We start from the raw sequence: 18,947 nt of genomic DNA on the forward strand, positions 1-18,947 counted from the left end.
ACCTCCAATTCTCATTACTTTGTTCACAGTTTAGTGTCTGTCACAGGTATACTGGAGTACATGATTCAATACAACTACCCACTATTGCTGACCACACAGCCAGAGTTTAAGTGCCTCCCGTGTACTATGACCTCTCCAAGAGATATGAAAAAATTAACAGGTAAAACGGACAAAACTCTTGACTTCACAGGCCTTCTATATCCATGTTCTCTAGAAGTCAGTGAACTTTTTCATACATAAAAATACATACATCTCAGAAACAACACACGAAATGGAAATACAGGCCAATGAGAGGAAATATTTAAATCAAATATACACTAAATTAGCAAAAGCAAACAACTAAGCTTAATTAAGATGAAGCTACTTTTTTTTTTTTTTTGGTTGTGGGGCTTGAACTCTGGGCCTAGGCGCTGTCCCTCAGATCTTCAGCTCATGGCTAGTGCTCTACTACCATTTGAGCCACAGTGCCTCACAGAGTCTCTTGCTTGGGCTGGCTTTGAACCACAATCCTCAGATCTCAACTTCCTGAGTAGCTTGGATTACAGGCATGAGCCACCAGTGCTCGGCTTTATGAAGCTACTTTTTAGAACTATAGACTAAAAGGCTTTCCAAATGTAGTAAAAGCAATAAAGATATATGAGTGACAGAGTTCACATGATTTTAGAATCACTATGACTAATAAGACTAACGTAAGAAAACAGGAAATCAGAAATAGCAAATTCAACACACTTAAGAAATGATGTTGACAAGGTGAGAAATAAAGCACGGAAGGAAAAACTGAAGTATAAGAGAAAAGTTTGAGCAACCCACTAGTAAAAAAATTCTGATACATTACCTATGAAGACAAGGCCATTAAAATGTTACAGGTCTTTTTTTATAAAATCTTAAGGAATTAGAGAATCATCAGATAAATTCTTTAAGTAGTACATTTAATATACACAGTTCATTACTAAAGCACAACAGGCTATCAAAATTTTTAGTCAAGAAACTGACTTTGCATACAAAGAACAGGATGGAATAAAAAAAACATCAATGAAGGACATCAAAATTTAGAGTTAAGAGGCCGGGTGCTGGTGGCTCACACCTGTAATCCTAGCTACTCAGGAGGCTGAGATCTGAGGATCACAGTTCAAAGCCAGCGCCACAGGAAAGTCCATGAGTCTCTTATCTCCAATAAACCACTAGAAAACTGAAGTAGCACTGTGGCTCAAGCAGTAGAGTGCTCGCCTTGTGCTGAAGAGCACAAAGACAGCGCCCAAGCCCAGAGTTCAAGCCCCATGAGCGACCAAAAAAAGAAAAAAGATTTAGAGTTAAGGAAAACTAGCGCTACACTCACAAAGAAAAATGTAGTGAGAAAATATGGCTAAAGTCTTTAAGATGCTAAAAGGATTGGTAAGAGATCAGTAAAAGTGGACATAAACATGATATCCAGGGAAACTATTCCAAAATAAGATAACTGGAACAAAATCTTCAGACAAAAATACATAAGAGGAGACCTCAGAGTCATACCAGAAAAAAAGGAAGATTATTTTAGGAAAAAAAATTCAGTAAGTCATACACAGACTACGATTTCTATACCTCACTTTTCATTACATCAGTTTATGTGATAAGTTATATATCACAAAATTCCTTCCTCCCTGAATGTTTAAGTCAAAAAGACCACTCCAGTATTAAGATGAGGAATGAGATAGCAAAGAGCAAGCAGGGTACCGGTGGCTCACGCCTGTGATCCTAGCTATCAGGAGGCTGAGATCTGAGGATCACAGTTCAAAGCCAGCCCGGGCAGGAAGGGCAGGAAAGTCTGTGAGACTCTTATCTCCAATAAACCACTAGAAAACCGGAAGTGGTACCGTTGCTCAAGTGGTAGAGTACTAGCCTTGAGCTGAAGAGCTGAGGGATAGCACCCAAGCCCAGAGTTCAAGCCCCACAACTGACAAAAAAAAAAAAAAAAAAGAGCAAGAATATGTCAAAATCCATGATAATCAACAAATCAACAAATGCCTGCCCTAGCATTCAATTTGAGTTACCTTTTCTAATTCTATAAGAAAGCTGTCCAGAGACTCATCTGAAAGTTTGCCTACTTCAAACATGGTGACTGCATGACTTTTCAAATTCTGCAAGAAAGAAACAGAGCATTAAAGTTCTTTTCCTTTTTATGCTTAGAATAAGTCACTCATATATTATATTGTGTGTTTCAAAATAAACTTAAAGATAGATAAGGTAAGTAACTAATTCCTACAATTATAACAGTAAAACATACTAGAAGTTATCATAATCAAGAACAAAAAGGTCAGGAATGAACATACCTATACACATATATATTAAACATGTTATATACTATTATATATAATTTACTTTGTATCCAATCTTTACTTGGAACATCTTTTTATTTAAACAAGCACTTGACTTACTGGTGAAAGGTTTCCCATCATCAAAAATGCAGTGAGAGTTGAGTCAAATAGGAATGCAATACGCTTTGTATATCCTGTAGACAGACTCAAACTGCTTACACTGGCTGTGTCAGCTAAAAAAATAATCAAGAAATAGAAAAAATCAAGGAACTGAAAAGTCAAGTAATTCAAAATGAAGTAAATGAAAATTATGATTGTTTACAATGAGAAAATACTTCCTTTGAATCTTGGTACCTATTATGAAGTACTCTAAGTATTATTACAGCTTTATAAGAGGTGCCAATCAGACCTATCTCAAAGCAGAGGAGGTGGGGGGGACTTTATTTTGAAACAATGTCTTACTACATGGCCCAGACTAGCTTTAAATTCAAGATCCTCCTGCCTTTGCCTCCCAAGTATGGAGACCACAGGCAGATACCACTAAGCAAAACATTTTGTTACTTCCTTTTGTTTAAAAAGAACCAAACTTAAGAATCAGTAATGAAAATTGTGAAGACTAACTGCCTCAAGCTCTTCAGGTAAGTCACCAGCCTCAGAAAACAGATAAAAACAGGATAAGGGCCATCCTGGTTCCTCATACCCAACCTTAAATTCTGCAGCCTCCCTCTGGGCTCACTCACACTATTCTCTGGGGCTGAAACGGCCTCCTCCCCTGACCAGCAGGCTTCATATTCATTTTCAACCCAAATAACATCATCTCCCTGAAGACTTGTCAAACCTCCCCAGTCAACAAAAGGCCTCTTCTGCTTTTTGCACCCTCAAGCGCAGTATTTGGTGCTCTCAGTGTAAGTTTTTTGGTTGCACTCCTTTCTTTCTCCTTCATCTTAATTTCTAGGAGTGACCGTACTTTTGCCAAGTTTATATCCCTAAAATTTAGCACAACATCCAATACATGGGTAAGTACTCAAAGACTTTATTAGATGAAGAAAATTTAAAACTGTAACAATCGCTGTTAAAGAGTGTATGGCTGGGAGGCCTGGGAATGTGGCCTAGTGGAAGAGTGCTTGCCTAGCATGCATAAAGCCCTGGGTTCAATTCCTCAGTACCACATAAACAGAAAAAGCCAGAAGTAGTGCTGGGGCTCAAGTGATAGAATGCTAGCCTTGAGCAAATGAAGCTCGGGGACAGTGCCCAGGCCCTGAGTTCAAGCCCCAGGACTGGCCAAAAAAAAAAAAAAAAGTGTATGGCTGGACAAGTTTACATTCTCACCAACAATTAATAGACTTCCCAGACCCAGCAAAACATGGGTTGCATGATTTCCCTTATTTGTGGTAGCTAGAATGTGCCTATAAATCTACAAGTAAACACACTAAATGGTAAGCATGTAGTTACAAATGAACTAACTAAAGTAAAATAAACTCTATGGAGAGTATAAATATTATAATTCTTTAAAAAACAAAAATACCACCAGTCAAAGCCCAACAAAGTAAGTACCAGGAAATGAGTACTCCCAAGAAGGTAGGGTGGGGCCAAGGGGAGAGGGATAGAAGAATGAAGCAGGGGCAGTGGGGAATATGCAGGCAAGAATTCACTGTATATACCACAGAATTGAGAAAGATAAGGGAAAGGGTGGATCGAAGGCAGGGTGAAGTAACAACACAGATCAAGATGCACTATACACATTAACTGCTTTGTTAAAAGACATATATACATAACCTAAAATTAAGTAAGGGAAGGGGGGGTTGGGAGGGAGGATTAGAATGTTAAAAGGGTGACAGTGATCAGAATGCACTGTATTGACAAACTGCTTTGGTAACTAGTAACTCCTTTGTACAACTACTTAAGCATCATAAAAATATTAAAAAAAAAAAGTATATGGTTGGCCGGGCACGGTTGGCTCACTCCTGTAACCCTAGCTACCCCAGAAGCTGAGATCTGAGGTTTGCGGCTCCAAGCCAGCCTGGGAGGGAAAGTCCATGAGATTCATCTCCAATTAACTACCAAGAAAAGAGTGGAAGTATAGCTGTGTGGTTCAAGTGGTATAGCACCAGCCTTAATAAAAAAGTTCAAGGATAGCACCCAGGCCCTAGGAAACCAGCCAAAAAAAAAAAAAGAAGTGTACGTTTGGACAGATGCCACATATATGTATAGACTCTAAATTAAACTGAGTTACCTGGATCTTCTTGACTATTTGTATCAGTGTCAGTCGCCGAAGAAGCTTCTTGAACAGGACTTCTACTTTCTCCGCCATCCCATGACAAAAGCATCTTCTGTGGATCTAAAGTACTTCTGTTATTGAAAAACACATTTACATTTTAAAAAATCATATAGTCTTAAATAAAACAGCTACTGAAATCAGCACTTAAATAGTAAACAATCCATCTAAATCCAATTTTATATTCAAGTCTCTTTTTTTTTTTTTTGGGTGAGTCAAGGGGCTTGAACTCTGGGCCTGGGCACTGTTCCTTAGCTCTTCAGCTAAAGGCTAGTGCTCTACTACTTGAGCCACAGAGCCACTTCTGGTTTTCTGGTAGTTTATTGGAGGTAAGAGTCTCATGGACTTTCCTGCCAGAGCTGGCTTTGAACCATGATCCTCAGATCTCAGCCTCCTTAATAGCTAGGATTACAGGCTTGAGCCACTGGTGCCTGGCTTATTTAAGTCTTTGAGATGAAACCTAAACATTTCAACTGGCCACATACACTGGCCACATACACTGGCCACATACAGCCAGGTTTCTTAACTAAGACCCCAAAACAGACTTCCAAGAATTAAAGAAGTCTTCAAAATTATAAGTTTGGAAAATATATGCCTTTTTCCTAACGTGCTCTTAGTTTTCATTCGATTCTACAAGAGATCATCACACACAAAATATTAACATTGCCAGGCACCGGTGGCTCATGACAGTAATCTGAGCTACTCAGGAGGCTGAGTTCTGAGGTTCAAAGCCAGCCTGGTCAAGGGAAAGTCCATAAGACTTTTATCTCCAATTAACCACTAGAAATCCAGAAGTGGCGCTATGGCTCAAGTGGTAGAGAACTCCCCTTGAGTTGAAGAGCTGATGGACAGCACCCAGGCTCAGAGTTCAAGCCCCATAACTGATAAAAAAAAAAACAAAAACAAAAAACAACTAATAGCCACGGTTCACCTCAACTGACAAACTGAATTCACAGAAGTTCAGTATTAAGACTACATTCTTTTCAAAAGGAAACTCTAATATGTCACACTGAATATGAGTTACTTCAATCTGTTTACAGATGGAACATTCTTCCATGATGAATGAAGTTGATCCAAATTTATTACTTGTCCCTTTTTGTGGGCAAAGCCCAATCGGCAATACATTGAGACAGCATTCTAGAAGGAATATAAAGGAAATTTGCATTTAAAATAGAGTACTTGTAGAGAAAAAAATAATGTAACAGATTAAGCCTCTACTGGTTTGCAAACATTTTTCACACCACTACTAGAAAGACAAGTTTGGGCAGGCCTGTTCTTCCCACAAGGAAGGTTCCCACCTTGGGCAGTACAATAGCTGCATCTGCTTCCAGTAAGGCAAGGTTGTGGTTTTAACTAAGGCTCCAATCAGGCTGTATACACTATGTGAGTGCCTTTAATCCATCAGCTGAAAAAACTGATTTAGGGCTGGCTCCTGATCTTGTCCTTTTCTTTCTTAGCAAGTATCCCTTTATTGTGCACAACCCGATGCAGCTAATAACGAACGCAAAGCCTCTTTCACCTATGTGTACCAAGATAAGAATCACTTAGCAAAGTCCATTCAGTATTTCTATTTAAAAGCATGAAAGAATAGCATACCTTAACCAGGGATAAGTCTATCTCCAGGACATTTGCAAGCTAGAAAATTAAACAAATTTTTTTCATTCTTAGAATTATCAGAACATTATATAATTGTAATAGATAAATGTAATCTTATTTAGCAAACTTTTAATTATAAATGATTAAAAGACTACTGAATAAAGTTCAAATTCACAACTTCCATATTTCTGTTCCCTCTATAGCACTGAGAGGAGTACAAAATCCAGGTAATGTTCTTTAATTATGTCTCATTTAAAATACAAAAATTCACAGCTAGCTGGGCATTGGTGGCTCACGCCTGTAATCCTAGCTACACAGGAGGCTGAAATCTAAGGATCACTGTTCAAAGCCAGCCCTAGAAATAAAGTCTGTGAGACTTATCTCCAATTAACGTCCAGAAAACCGGAAGTGGAACTATAGTTCAAGCAGCAGAGTGCTCGCCTTGAGCTGAAGAGAACAGGGACAGCACCTAGGCCCAGAGTTCAAGCCTCATGACTGACAAAAAAAAAAACAAATTCATAGCCAGACATGGTCTCCTTGATATGTGGGTGTTAAATTTAAAATGCAAGGAGATATGACAAAGTAAACAGGACTCAAGAAACCAAGGACCTCCACTTATTCTGTCATATCATTTCTAAATGACTCCATGTTCTTGACTTCATATATGGTATTTACATGTGCACATCTGAGGGAAGCTAGGAGGAGGGCACAGAATCAGAGGGAAGCAGCAAAAAATACAACAGAGGGTCCCATCAGCTGCACTGGACATCGATGAAAATGAACTAAGCAACTCAAGGGCAGCAACGGGAGGGAGGGAATGAGAGGGAAAGAGGGAACAGCTAACACAAAGCAAAAGGAAAGAAATGTACATATCACCCAGTTTGGAAGAAATAGTTGTATTGTCCAAGCCTATAGAATTCACAAACTTTACAGACCATGATAATAACAATTTGCCTTGTGAAGGTTAAAATGTGTTTGTGCCTTTAACTAAGTATCACTATGCCAAATACTGTGAAATATATATAATCACTTAATCTCAATAAAAAAATTATTTAAAAAAAATTCACAGCGAGGTACTAGTGGTTCATGCCTATAATGCTAGCTAATAAGTAGGCTGAGATAGTAATTCAAAGCCAGGCTGGACAGAAAAGTCCAAGAGAGTCCAAGCCAGAAATGGAGGTGTGGCTCAAGTTGTAAAGCACTGATCTTGAGTGAAAAGCCAAATAAGAGTAGAGGACCCAGTGCTAGCACACAAAAAATTTATTTTAATACAAAAAGCCTTATATAAACTAATTCAGTCTACAATCCTTACTATAAAGAGGTATATAAAGTTAACTAACAAAACTATAAAATAACTTTACAAAGTTTTAATATGCACATGCAGGAATTATGGATAGTGGCTTAAGTATATTAATGGTCTATGATCTCCCTATGTACCATTTTTAAAATATTCATTATCATTAAGTAATTTTACCCGGTTAACACAAATTTATAATCTTAGGAACTCTCACAAGATATTGCAACACTTACCTCTGCAACATTAGTGTGCTCATCTATTGATACAAATATCTTATAGAGTAGTGTTTCAAAATAATCACCTTGTACTCGATTCATTACAAAACCTTCAAGAGGAGGAACTAAAATAAACAAAATAAACTTCCTCAGTGATACGATTTATAAAACAAGAAAGCATAGTTTAAATATCTATTCAAAGAAAAATCACTCATTTAAGAACTGAATATCAGCCGGGTGTCAGTGGCTTACACTTGTAATCTAGCTACTCATGAATCTGAGATCTGAGGATCATAGCTCAAAGCCAACACAGGCAGGAAAGTCAGTGATACTCTTATCTCCAATTAACCACCAGAAAATCGGAAGTGGCACTATGGCTCAAGTGGTAGAGTGCTCGCCTTGAGCTGAAGAGCTCATGGACAGCACTTAGGCCCAGAGTTCAAACCTCATGACCAACAACAACAACAAAAAAAGGACTGAGTATCACTTTTATTTCACCAAGCACACTGCAAGTTTTCTAAACTCCCAGAATTACTGTTATATACAGCAATATCTACATGGTTTCTCTGGAGATTAAAAAAAAGGGACTGGGACGGTAGCTCAGTAGTAGAGTGCTTGCCTTGCATGCATGAGGCCCTGGGTTTGGTTCCTCAGCATCACATAAGCAGAAAAAGCCAGAAGTGGAGCTGAGGGACAGTGCCCAGGCCCAGAGTTCAAACCCCATGACCAATAAAACAAAATAAAAAATGCAAGGAGTAATTTAATTCACTTGAAACTCCAGAGGCAGAGGAAATGCTAGCAGGCATGGATGTGGCTCAAAAAAGAAAGTGAATGCTTCTTCACTATGGGGAACCCTATGGAGTTTCTAATGTATGTTATTGATGCCTAGTCAGCAAAAAAATGAAAGACTGCAGGGAAGAATTGCTCTGCTATTTAAAGAAAGATTGGTAGAAAGTTTTGGTATTCTGCCATTCTCCCTATAACTCCCACTCTATTCTAAGAGAAGAAATGACCTGAATGACTGCCATGTATACCAGAGGTCTACAGAATAATCTGCTTTTTCTCACAGGCCAGAAGGTCAAGACCTTCTTCAGCATAGAAGACAGTCCAGCCATCACTGTCCACCTGAATGTTCACTTACACTAATTTCTAGCTCTGTCTCTGGTCCAAATGCACTAATCTCATTTACCAGAGAGCTCCATCAACAATAAAAGAAGCACTATGCTTTCCTTTGTACATATGTCTCTTGAAAACATCCTGGGGGAAAAGTGCTGAAGTTGCAGCATTTTCAGCATCCTATGTTCCCTGGTCCCAATACATCTCATTACACTCAAAACTTCCATTACTTCTAACACTAAAAACAAGATAAAATTCAGGTGGATAAAAATAAGATACTGAGGGGCTGGGAAGGTGGCTCAGTGTTAGAGTGCTTGCCTTTCATCTTAAGGCCCTGGGTTAAATTCCTCAGCACCACCTAAGCAGAAAAAGCCGGAAGTGGCGACTATGGCTCAAGTGGTAGAGTGCTAGCCTTGAGCTGAAGAGCTGAGGGACAACACCCAGGCCCAGAGTTCAGGTTCCACAACCAACAGAAAAATAGAACGACACTAAAAAATAACAATAAGCATTTCAAGATAAGCTATTTACTTTCTAAATCCAGTGCTAAATTCTCTTCTCAGGGTGAGGAATGACAATTAGAAAGGCAAAAAGGGAAAACTTTTTATCTACCTAGTATGGCAACTCTTTCTTGTAGTCCTTTGCTTTTCTGCTTTGGCCCAATCACCCCTGCTACCTATTAAGAGCTTTTAAGCATTGAAGGTTTCTTTTCTCTAAGTATTTTTTAACTCCTGTTTGACATCACTAATTCTTATTCCGTACTACTGACTGTGTTCAAACATTCACTGAACACATTTTAAGTACTAGACTAATGGCAAGAACAGTACTTAGACAATTTCATCTAATCTTTTTATATTAACCCTATGAGTGCTATCAACCAATCTTTACAGATAAAGAAACCAAGATGATGAGAGGTTAGAAATTGCTCCTAAGCCATAGTTTATGTCCAGGCAAAAAGAATGAGGCAACTCTATAAATGAGATATGAAATAGTTTAATATGGATTAGGTTAATATAAAAAGTATGAGCTACACTAATAACATAAAATAAAATCACACACATACACACACACTTATGTGTGTGGGTAGACTTCTAGAAGTACATAAGAAATGAAACTGTGGTGGTTGAAAGAAACTGGATTGCTAAGCACAGGAGTGGGAGGCATATATTTTATACCTTTTTGCATCATACCTATTCCCCATTCAAAATATGTTTAAAAGAAAGTAAATATGAAAAAAGTTTCAGAATAGCTAAGAAAGTTATTTTTAAAAGACCCACAAGGAACTCCTGGTCATGACTAATGTTACAAGTACTCTAAGTCACTATCATCAGATCAGCATGGTCCCAACAAATGAAAAAGAGAGCATCAGAGTTAGCTTCAATACAGAGGAAAATTTAGCACATGAAAATAGTAATTCTTGCATTCAGTAGTAATAACTTAATGAAAAACCAGCTAGCATTTGTCCAAATGCTATGACCAATAGAACAAAATCAAGTGGGAGCTTTATTTCACATCAAATGTAAAAGTAAGTTCCAAACAGAATACAGATTTACAGATATGATCAAAGTTTTCCAAAAGTACTTTATTCAAGCATTACGGAAACCTCCATTCAATAAGAGGACTAGCATGCAGTTTAAAGATTTAATGAGTGATGGAATATATTTTATTTAACAAAACAGAACCTTTCAAGATAACTCCCTTCGGAAGACAGGCATAGCTCAAGTGATAGAACACCTGTCTAACACACACAAAGCCCTAGTATTGGAAAAAAGTTCCTTTCAAAGTATTTTGCTCTTGGGCTGGGAATGTGGCTTAGCGGTAAGGTGTTTGCTAGCATGCGTGAAGCCCTGAGTTCGGTTCCTTAGAACCACATAAACAGAAAAATCCAGAACTGGGGCTGTGTCTCAAGTGGTAGAGTGCTAGTCCTCAGGGACAGTGCCCAGATGCAGAAGTTAACCCCCAGGACTGGCAAAAAAAAAAAAACCTCCTTTATGCGTATCTATTACCTAACTACCACTTGCATTTTTGTTGAAACTTATCTGAAATCACTTCAGATTATCCTTTGTAATGAATTGGATTGTTTCCATGTTACGAACTAGAAATATCCTAAATAACCACAATTGGAGAGTGGCTTAATAAAATAACACATGCATTTTGTCTAAGAGGATACACAGGCTCTCAATATTAGCGTAATGTGAAGATGTGGATAAAACATGGAGGAAATAAAAACAAAAATGTAACAGTAACATTAAAAATAAGACAAAGGTATATAAAGAGACAATATGGAGCACACACATCTGTATCTTTAAATATACGTGATAAGAAAAACAACAAAAACTAAATATATGTGATAAATGATATGCAATGAACAAGGACTAAATGCTGACATGAATTTAAAAGGTAGTAACTTGGTTTAGGGCTGGGAGAAATTTATCTTGAAGTTCTTTAAAGCTTTATTATTTTAATAAAATGTGGATGCCAAAATAACAAAAATGAAATAAGGAATTTAATAACCTCAATGGGTTACAATGTAAAAAAAGATGTTTTCCTTTCACAAAAATCCTAACATTTAAGATTGTTAGCGTGTAAGATTCTACATGATTCCTGTATTTTGTTAGGATGATAAAGCAGTACTCAGCACAAAGGAATCATTGAATAAGCCCTAAAAATTGTTAGCACACACTTACCTGCTATACAACTGTCATCTGATATTGGTACATCCAGATAAATAAATCCTTTGTTATACAAACCTAGAGAAGCAGAAGTATCTTGTTTTAAATGTAGAATTATACAGTATTGATTTAAATATTTTAAATACTAATTTTTTAAAAAGCTAATTCCTGGCTTTGGCTTGGCGCTGGTGAGTCACACTCCTAACTACTCAGAGGAAGCTGAGATCTGATGATCGAGGTTCAAAGCCAGCCTGGCCAGGAAAGTCCTTGAAACTCTTATCTCCAATTAACCACCAGAAAACCAGTAGAGCTGTGGCTCAAACTGGTAGAGCAGTAGTTTAGCAACAGCCCCACAACCAACAAAAAATAAAATAGATTCTTACAACTGAATTCTATAGGAAGTAAAAATAACAGAAAAGGGCTATTTTTTAAGTTTTTAAATCTTGGGTTTCCAACATATGTTTACAAATACAAACTTGTTTTTACTGTTCATTTGTATAAATTTCTAGTGTATGTGACTGATTACAGACACTGGAAAATAATGAATTATGCCAACACTTAAAATAATAACTTAGGCACAATTTGCGCCTAATTGGAAGGTAACTGATACTAATTACAGATGGTTTAAAGTAAGTTTTTATTTGACAAAAGACCATTTCTACTAACCACTTACTATGTACTACATTGTAATCTAGTGATCCAGAGAGTTGAGGGCCTGAATCGATGATCTTATCAATAGCGTATTTCTCAGGTAAAGTGCATATCTAAGAAAAGCAAAATATTTTCCATTAAGTTCTGTCCAAATTAATTCATCAGTCTCCTAAAATCTCTTCATGTTGAAACTAATAATTACAACAACATTAGCAGAATGAACTATTTGTTTCATTTGTCATTCTAGAATTTAAACAAAAAAAAAAAACAAAAAAAAACAAAATCAATGTCTATAACCAAACCAGTGAGGTGCCAAAATAAGTACTAGAAGAATTTGGAAAACAAATGCACTCTAAATACAAGTAAGTGCTTTCCATAAGAAGTGCTCAATGGGGGGGGGGGGGGGGGGGGGGGGGGGGCCGGCACTGGGAAGGGATGTGAAGGGTAAACAAAGGAGGAGGCTGCAATGCTTGGTAAGAAATGTACGCATTATCCTGCCCATGTAATTGTAACCCCTCTGTACAGTATGTTCACAAATAAAATAAATTAAAAAAGAAGTGCTCAATGATAACGCCAATATTTAGTCCTCTGAAAAGGAACCAGACCTATTTGTTGATTGTGCATTTCTCAAACCAGAACTTCATTCTCAGAATCTCCACAGGTACAATGGCTGTATCTGTAATCCTAGCTAACTGGGAAGCAGTGATCAGAAGGATAGAAGTTCAAGGCCATGAAAGTGGCACTGTGGCTCAAGTGGTAGAGCAGTTGCCTTGAGCTGAAGAGCTGAGGGAGATGCTCAAGCCCAGAGTTCAAGCCCCATGACCAACAAAAAAAAAAAAAAAAAAGAAAGGAAGTTCAAGGCCAACGCAAGCACAAAGTCTGAGAGAATCTCATCTCAACTAATAAAGGCTGGGCATGACAATACTTATCTGTTATCCCATCTAGAAGAAACCACAAATAGTATTCCTAGACCAGCCTGGGCATACACATGAGAGATAATTAGAAAAAATAACAAAAGAAAAAGGCCAATGCCGGGCGCTGGTGGCTCACGCCTGTAATTCTAGCTACTCAGGAGGCTGAGATCTGAGGTTCACAGCTCAAAGCCAGCCCGGGCAGGAGAGACTGTGAGGCTCTTATCTCCAATAAACCACCAGAAAACCGGAAGTGGCGCTGTAGCTCAAGTGGTAGAGTGCTTGCCTTGAGCTGAAGAGCTGAGGGACAGCGCCCAGGCCCAGAGTTCAAGCCCCACGACCGACAAAAAAAAAAAAAAGAAAAGGGCCAAGGAAGTGCTTTAGATTGTTTAGATGCTGAATGCAAAACACAGTATCACTACTGAAATATAAAAATAAAAAAATACATGAATATTATTTGTGACAAGGCTCGGTAGCTTACAAAAGTTTGACAGCTCTCTCCATGAGGAAGTACTTACATGGAAGGAAAATTTCAAAGCCTTCCATTCCTTGAATTTAATATGCCCTCAAAGAAAAATACGCAGACCAAAAGAAAAAAAACCATACACTCACCTGACATTACACAGATACGAACTAGTCTCTGGACCCACTTGGTACCTGCCCCTTTCTCTAAACCAACATCCCTTCCAAAATGTAGAGAGCTCACATTAAATGTAGTCTGACCTCTGAGAATACCATTTCCCTTGACCTTGACACTATCATTCCCATCAGACACCTACCATTTCAACACAGTGATTAATAAAGAGTTTCAAAAACAAATTATCAAGGCAAAATCCTGGATCAGTTTCTCCCTGAGTTGAGCCATTAACTGCTCTGTGTTCATTTATCTCATCTATGAATTAGAGAAACAAATAATACTTTCCCCTTGGGTTGTGATGAGAATTAAATGAGACAAAACAAAAACACAATAGTGTATATATAAAAATTCTAAGACTCTAGACTACTGTACCTAAGCCAAGTCACCACAAACATATCTTCACCATAAACAGTATCTTTAAAACTCCATCAATATTCCACCCTATTAAGATCATTTTGACTTTGAATTCATTTGATTTTCTGCAGGAAAACCAAATGTTACTTTTTTTTTAATTATATAATTGTAATTAAAAGTTGCAAAAGAAGCCAGGTTGCTGGTAGCTCACCTCAAATCCTAGCTACTCAAAAGGCTTAGATCTGAGGATCACGCTTCAAAGCCAGCCCAAGCAGGAAAGTCCATCAGACTCTACTCTCCAATTAACCACCAGGAAACTGGAAATGGAGCTGTGGCTCAAAATGGTAGAGTGCTAGCCTTGAGCAAAAGAGCACAGGGACAAAGCCCAGGCCCTGAGTTCAAGCCCCACAACTAACAGAAAAATTTTTTTAAAGTTACAAAACAATATTAAAAATAAAAATTCTATGTTTCATTCTCTGTACCTTGATATCATCTTCTGTGATGTATCCAGACTGTACCACCCACCATGCCTCTATGGCAATTTCCACTGGCTTTACTGGTAGAAGATCACGGGCAGTTTTCCTTCTGAAAAATTTCTGCATGATTTGAGAATTTGCAATTTGCATTAGAGAATTTGCAAGCAGCCTAAAGGTATCACTTTCTTATTTTAACAATCATATCATAAAAAAGATTGGTTATAACAGGCTAAGTACTTTTTCATACTCTTACATCTAAAATCTTAATTATTTTATAAAATGTCTAATACTAGCGAATCATATTAAATTGTTTCAAAAGAAGTTATTTCACAACACTAATCATTAAACTTAGACCTAAATATGAAAACTCAATAAAACTCAAAAGGTAAAAATGAATACGTCAATTAATGAACTCTGGGGCTAGCATGGGCAAGTAAAAAGACAAACAGAATAAAATTACTTTTTAAAAATAAATGTTATATGCTGGGTACCAGTGGCTCACACCTGTAATCCTAGCTACTCAAAGGCTGAAATCTGAGGATCACAGTTCAAAGCCAAACTGGGCAGGAAAGTCTGTCAAGACTCTTAGCCTCGAGCTGGAAAGATCAGGGACAGCACCCAGGCCCAGAGTTCAAGCCCCACGACCCAAAAAAAAAAAAGCTAATCCAGGCAGAAAAATCTGTGAGGCTCTTATCTCCAATTAAACACCCAAAAGGCCAGAAGTGGAGCTATGGCTCAATAGTAATAATAATTTTTAAAATGTCATATGCTGTAAATATTTTTCTCTAATCACTTAAACTATAATCTAGTGAATACTGAAGATAAGCTCATTGTTTCTAGATTAAGTACATTTTCAAGAAGTTAACAACTGATTATTTCTATCACTTAAAAAAAATACTAATCAAAGTATGTGACAAGGAGACCAAAACATGTAAAAGAAAAGGAAATCCTTACTTTTGATGATCTACACTGATTCATAAGATCAATATATTGGTTTCTTCCTATGCCAAGAAGCCTCAGGCCTGAAAGAAAGTCCTTTATTTTAAAAACACTGAATACATCTTAAAATGTCAGGATACTCAAGAAATTTTATGGTAAGTCCTCAGCTTGTGTTCACATGATCCATCAGTATAAATTCAAAAGAATTCTTCTATCAAAATATAAAACTAAACTTTGGGAAGGGCGGACTCAAGCTGCCTTTTAAATGCTAACTAGAACATATTTTAAAAGGAGAAGTCATCCCAATTTTAAGAAGTACAAGTGTAGTTCTCAGCAGAAGCTATTTATACAAAGAACTGTCACATTTTAAATACATGTATTATTAAAATAGACTTAAGATGTCAGCAAATATGTTTGCAATGTTCTGCTGCTACATATTGTAAACAAGTTTTCTCCTCACTTAGTACACATGTGGCCCAAATATCCAAAAAGAACTTAATTCTGTAGAAATACGTAATTAGTCTTTTTCTGATTCTACTATTTCAAAATATTTTTTTTGGAAATTCAGACTAAATCTTACATTTGATTTGAATTATGCAGTAAAATTTACATTAATAATGTTGCTTACTCGTCTTAGTTTTCATATATTTCAGGTTAAAAACACAGCACATTACTGACAACATGCATGGGGAATGAAACAATCTGAACATTACCTATTACAGCACAATCCGATACTTACAGTCAGCAGCAGTAAAATTGGGCAATGAATCATAACTTTTCTCACTGTTCATAATGTCCTTTCAAAAAGAAAAGTAATAAAAATTTGAAGTGACAAGTGTCATTAGATACGGTTAAAAATATATATAAATATATATATACATATATTGTTATGAGCAAACAGATTAACAGTAATCATTATAGGAGGCAGTCTGGCACCCTGAAGCATGCATGTTATACTGTGGTACTTACCCTGAGGACCTACCTAGTAACTGAATGGGAGACTTTTGGGTTTGGGTTTCTCTCGTTATTCTACATGACTATATGTAACCTCTGCCCCATGGAAGCTTTGCAAGGAATGCCCTTCTTACAGCTCAAGTTCCATACTCTCACACTTCATACCTAACCCCTGGTTCCTACCCTGAGAAAAAATAAAAGGCTAATAACGTGTTACAGCTCTACCAACATACGCAACCAACAAAGATCCTATTCAGTTGGCAGGCTTTGCTCCTATGAATCCAGAGTTAAATTCTGGGCCTAGCTTCTTTGAAGTCTAATTTATTTCTCTAACAATAAACCAAACCAAATGTTTACCACAGGATAAACCCCATTCTCAACCCAAGAGCTATACTAACTGGCTTAAGAACAGAAACTAGAAACAAACAGATATATCTTTTAAATCTGTGGACAACAAAAGGAAAAGGATCAGAGATTGCCCAAAGGTACTGATCAGCTGCTAGCTTCCTTATGCGAATCTGATACTGGCTCTACGGAGCTCATAATGAGGGAACACCACAAACACAGACAGGTTGGTAAAAGTGCCACTTCCATGGAGAAGTAGTTTAGGGAGCTAAACAAAGGGAGCTCATTTAAAAGCCACCAGCCACATCACAATAGCAGCTAACCATCATACTACTGCAGGCTCTCAGCTCCTTCAGGTCTAGGCTTCTCTCAGATTTTTAAGTGTCTAGTAAACCCCACACTAGAGAAACAATCCTTACATAAAGCCCACTTAAAAACTGTATGTAACTAGTGTTAAAGTCATTCAACACAGCTTTGTACAAACTGCCTTTGGCAAAAACTAAAAACTGAATGTTAGTACTTACAGAGTAACATCAAGTACTAATACAGTTCTTGTATTATATAATGTTGGGTTATGTAATCATTTATTATATATACATTTAGTTAATAGTTAAGTAGATGAAACGTAATAGTTCATGTTTCTCTAAGCTTAACTTTCAATTCCATAACCCACATTTCAACCTTAAGTACACCCTAAAAGCAACAAACTTTGTACAGACTGCTAATACAAACGTTTGATTTATGCCATGACATCACAAAAGGTCAAGAGTACCTTCAAGATCACAGCATAGAAATGGGTACCCTTCCAACGTGGAAATGTCAGTGACAGCCACTTATACAAGTGTGGCTCAAACAGTTAACTTGTAACAGCCACCCTCTTCACACCAGAACTTCAGAAACCATGTTGTCTGCTGTGGCCTAGAGCTGCTCATCAGCTGCAGAGCCCCTGCCAGGTAGCCCTATCCCCATCTTAATGGCTCACTCACTGTAAACTCACCTCCATGATCCCAGTATAGTATGAAAATGGTGTTATCCTCAAGCCCTTTACCATAATATCGGATAAATGGTAAGGGTACAGCATGAGATGGTCTCGGCTATACTTCAGGAGTTCCTCATAGTACTTGCGTTCATCTTTCTTGACATGTTTAACTACAAGAGAGAGGGCAATTGTCCACCTTTCTTTCAAGCATACTCAATACAATTTTAACAAATAAAGTACAAATAAAATAGTCTAAACTGGAACAAAACAATACTTAGATCACAAAAAACAGATTTCACAGTAGATAAGGAAAATATATAACAGAACAGGCAAAAGAAGTAATTCTTGTCAAATCAGAAAACAAGCTTCAAATGATCAACAAGGCCCACCAACAAGTACCAAATAAGCTGTAAGTCTATGATCTTCACCATACAACTTTGTAAAAGAACCAAACTGCATTCTAGTTTTTAATAAAACTAAATATACATTTTCTATTTGCCATTTTGTTTTGTTGTTTTTTAATGTAAAAAGCTTTTAAACTTCCATGAAAAATACTTATTTCTATGGAAAAAATATTTCTAAAATATTATGTCTAGCTGGGTGCTGGTGGCTTACTACTCAGGAGACTGAGATCTAAGGATTGAGGTTCAAAGGCAGCCCAAGCAGGAATGTCCATGAGACTCTCATCTCCAATTAACAACCAGAAAACCTCAAGTGGCAATCTGGCTCAAAAGGTAGAGTGCGCGCCTTCAGCTGAAGAGCTGAGGAACAGTACCCAGGTCCAGAGTTCAAGCCCCATAACTGACAAAAAAAAAAAAAGAATATGCCTAAAATAAGGGCAACATATGCAGAACAACAGAATAGAATAACCAAAGCAATCTGAAAAAGAAAATATTTTTAAGAAGAGTAAAAAATAAAAACATGAAGCTAACTGTTTAAGATTTGTTCCAGTTATTATAGTTTTACCTTAAAGTTATATTATTCAGAAAACCAATGACAACAACTCAAAAGTTGGAAATGATCGAAAACTAGCAGAACAGTGTCTCAAGCCTGTAATCCTATTTGGGAGGCAGGTATTAGGGAATTGCAGTTGGAGGCCAACCCAGGCAAAAAAAAGTTCGTCAACCAATGGCTAGGTGCAGGGGCATGCACCTGTCATCCACAGTGATGTGGGATATTCAATCAGGACTGAAACCCAGGCTGGCCCAGGCACAAATCAAACCCCTATGTTGAAAATACAAT

The 18,947-nt window shown here is 37.3% G+C and overlaps 1 protein-coding gene across 2 annotated transcripts in view; it reads right to left on the minus strand.

Annotated features, from left to right (window-relative positions):
* Fam91a1 (family with sequence similarity 91 member A1) overlaps positions 1–18,947 on the minus strand; it is a 46,691-nt gene that overhangs the window by 21,010 nt on the left and 6,734 nt on the right. For both annotated transcript variants that reach the window (XM_042672909.1, XM_042672910.1), the window contains exons 3-14: positions 17,724–17,875; positions 16,167–16,224; positions 15,443–15,510; positions 14,495–14,608; positions 12,133–12,223; positions 11,475–11,537; positions 7,693–7,799; positions 6,163–6,201; positions 5,591–5,703; positions 4,525–4,640; positions 2,412–2,524; positions 2,028–2,114 (exon numbers count right to left, since the gene is read on the minus strand). In XM_042672909.1, coding sequence (XP_042528843.1) covers positions 2,028–2,114; positions 2,412–2,524; positions 4,525–4,640; positions 5,591–5,703; positions 6,163–6,201; positions 7,693–7,799; positions 11,475–11,537; positions 12,133–12,223; positions 14,495–14,608; positions 15,443–15,510; positions 16,167–16,224; positions 17,724–17,875 — 1,121 coding nt within the window. The remainder of the gene's footprint in view (positions 1–2,027; positions 2,115–2,411; positions 2,525–4,524; positions 4,641–5,590; positions 5,704–6,162; positions 6,202–7,692; positions 7,800–11,474; positions 11,538–12,132; positions 12,224–14,494; positions 14,609–15,442; positions 15,511–16,166; positions 16,225–17,723; positions 17,876–18,947) is intronic.

The sequence above is a fragment of the Dipodomys spectabilis genome, unplaced genomic scaffold (genome assembly GCF_019054845.1).
Source record: "Dipodomys spectabilis isolate Male_0828 unplaced genomic scaffold, ASM1905484v1 ptg000783l, whole genome shotgun sequence".
Lineage (NCBI taxonomy): Eukaryota > Metazoa > Chordata > Mammalia > Rodentia > Heteromyidae > Dipodomys > Dipodomys spectabilis.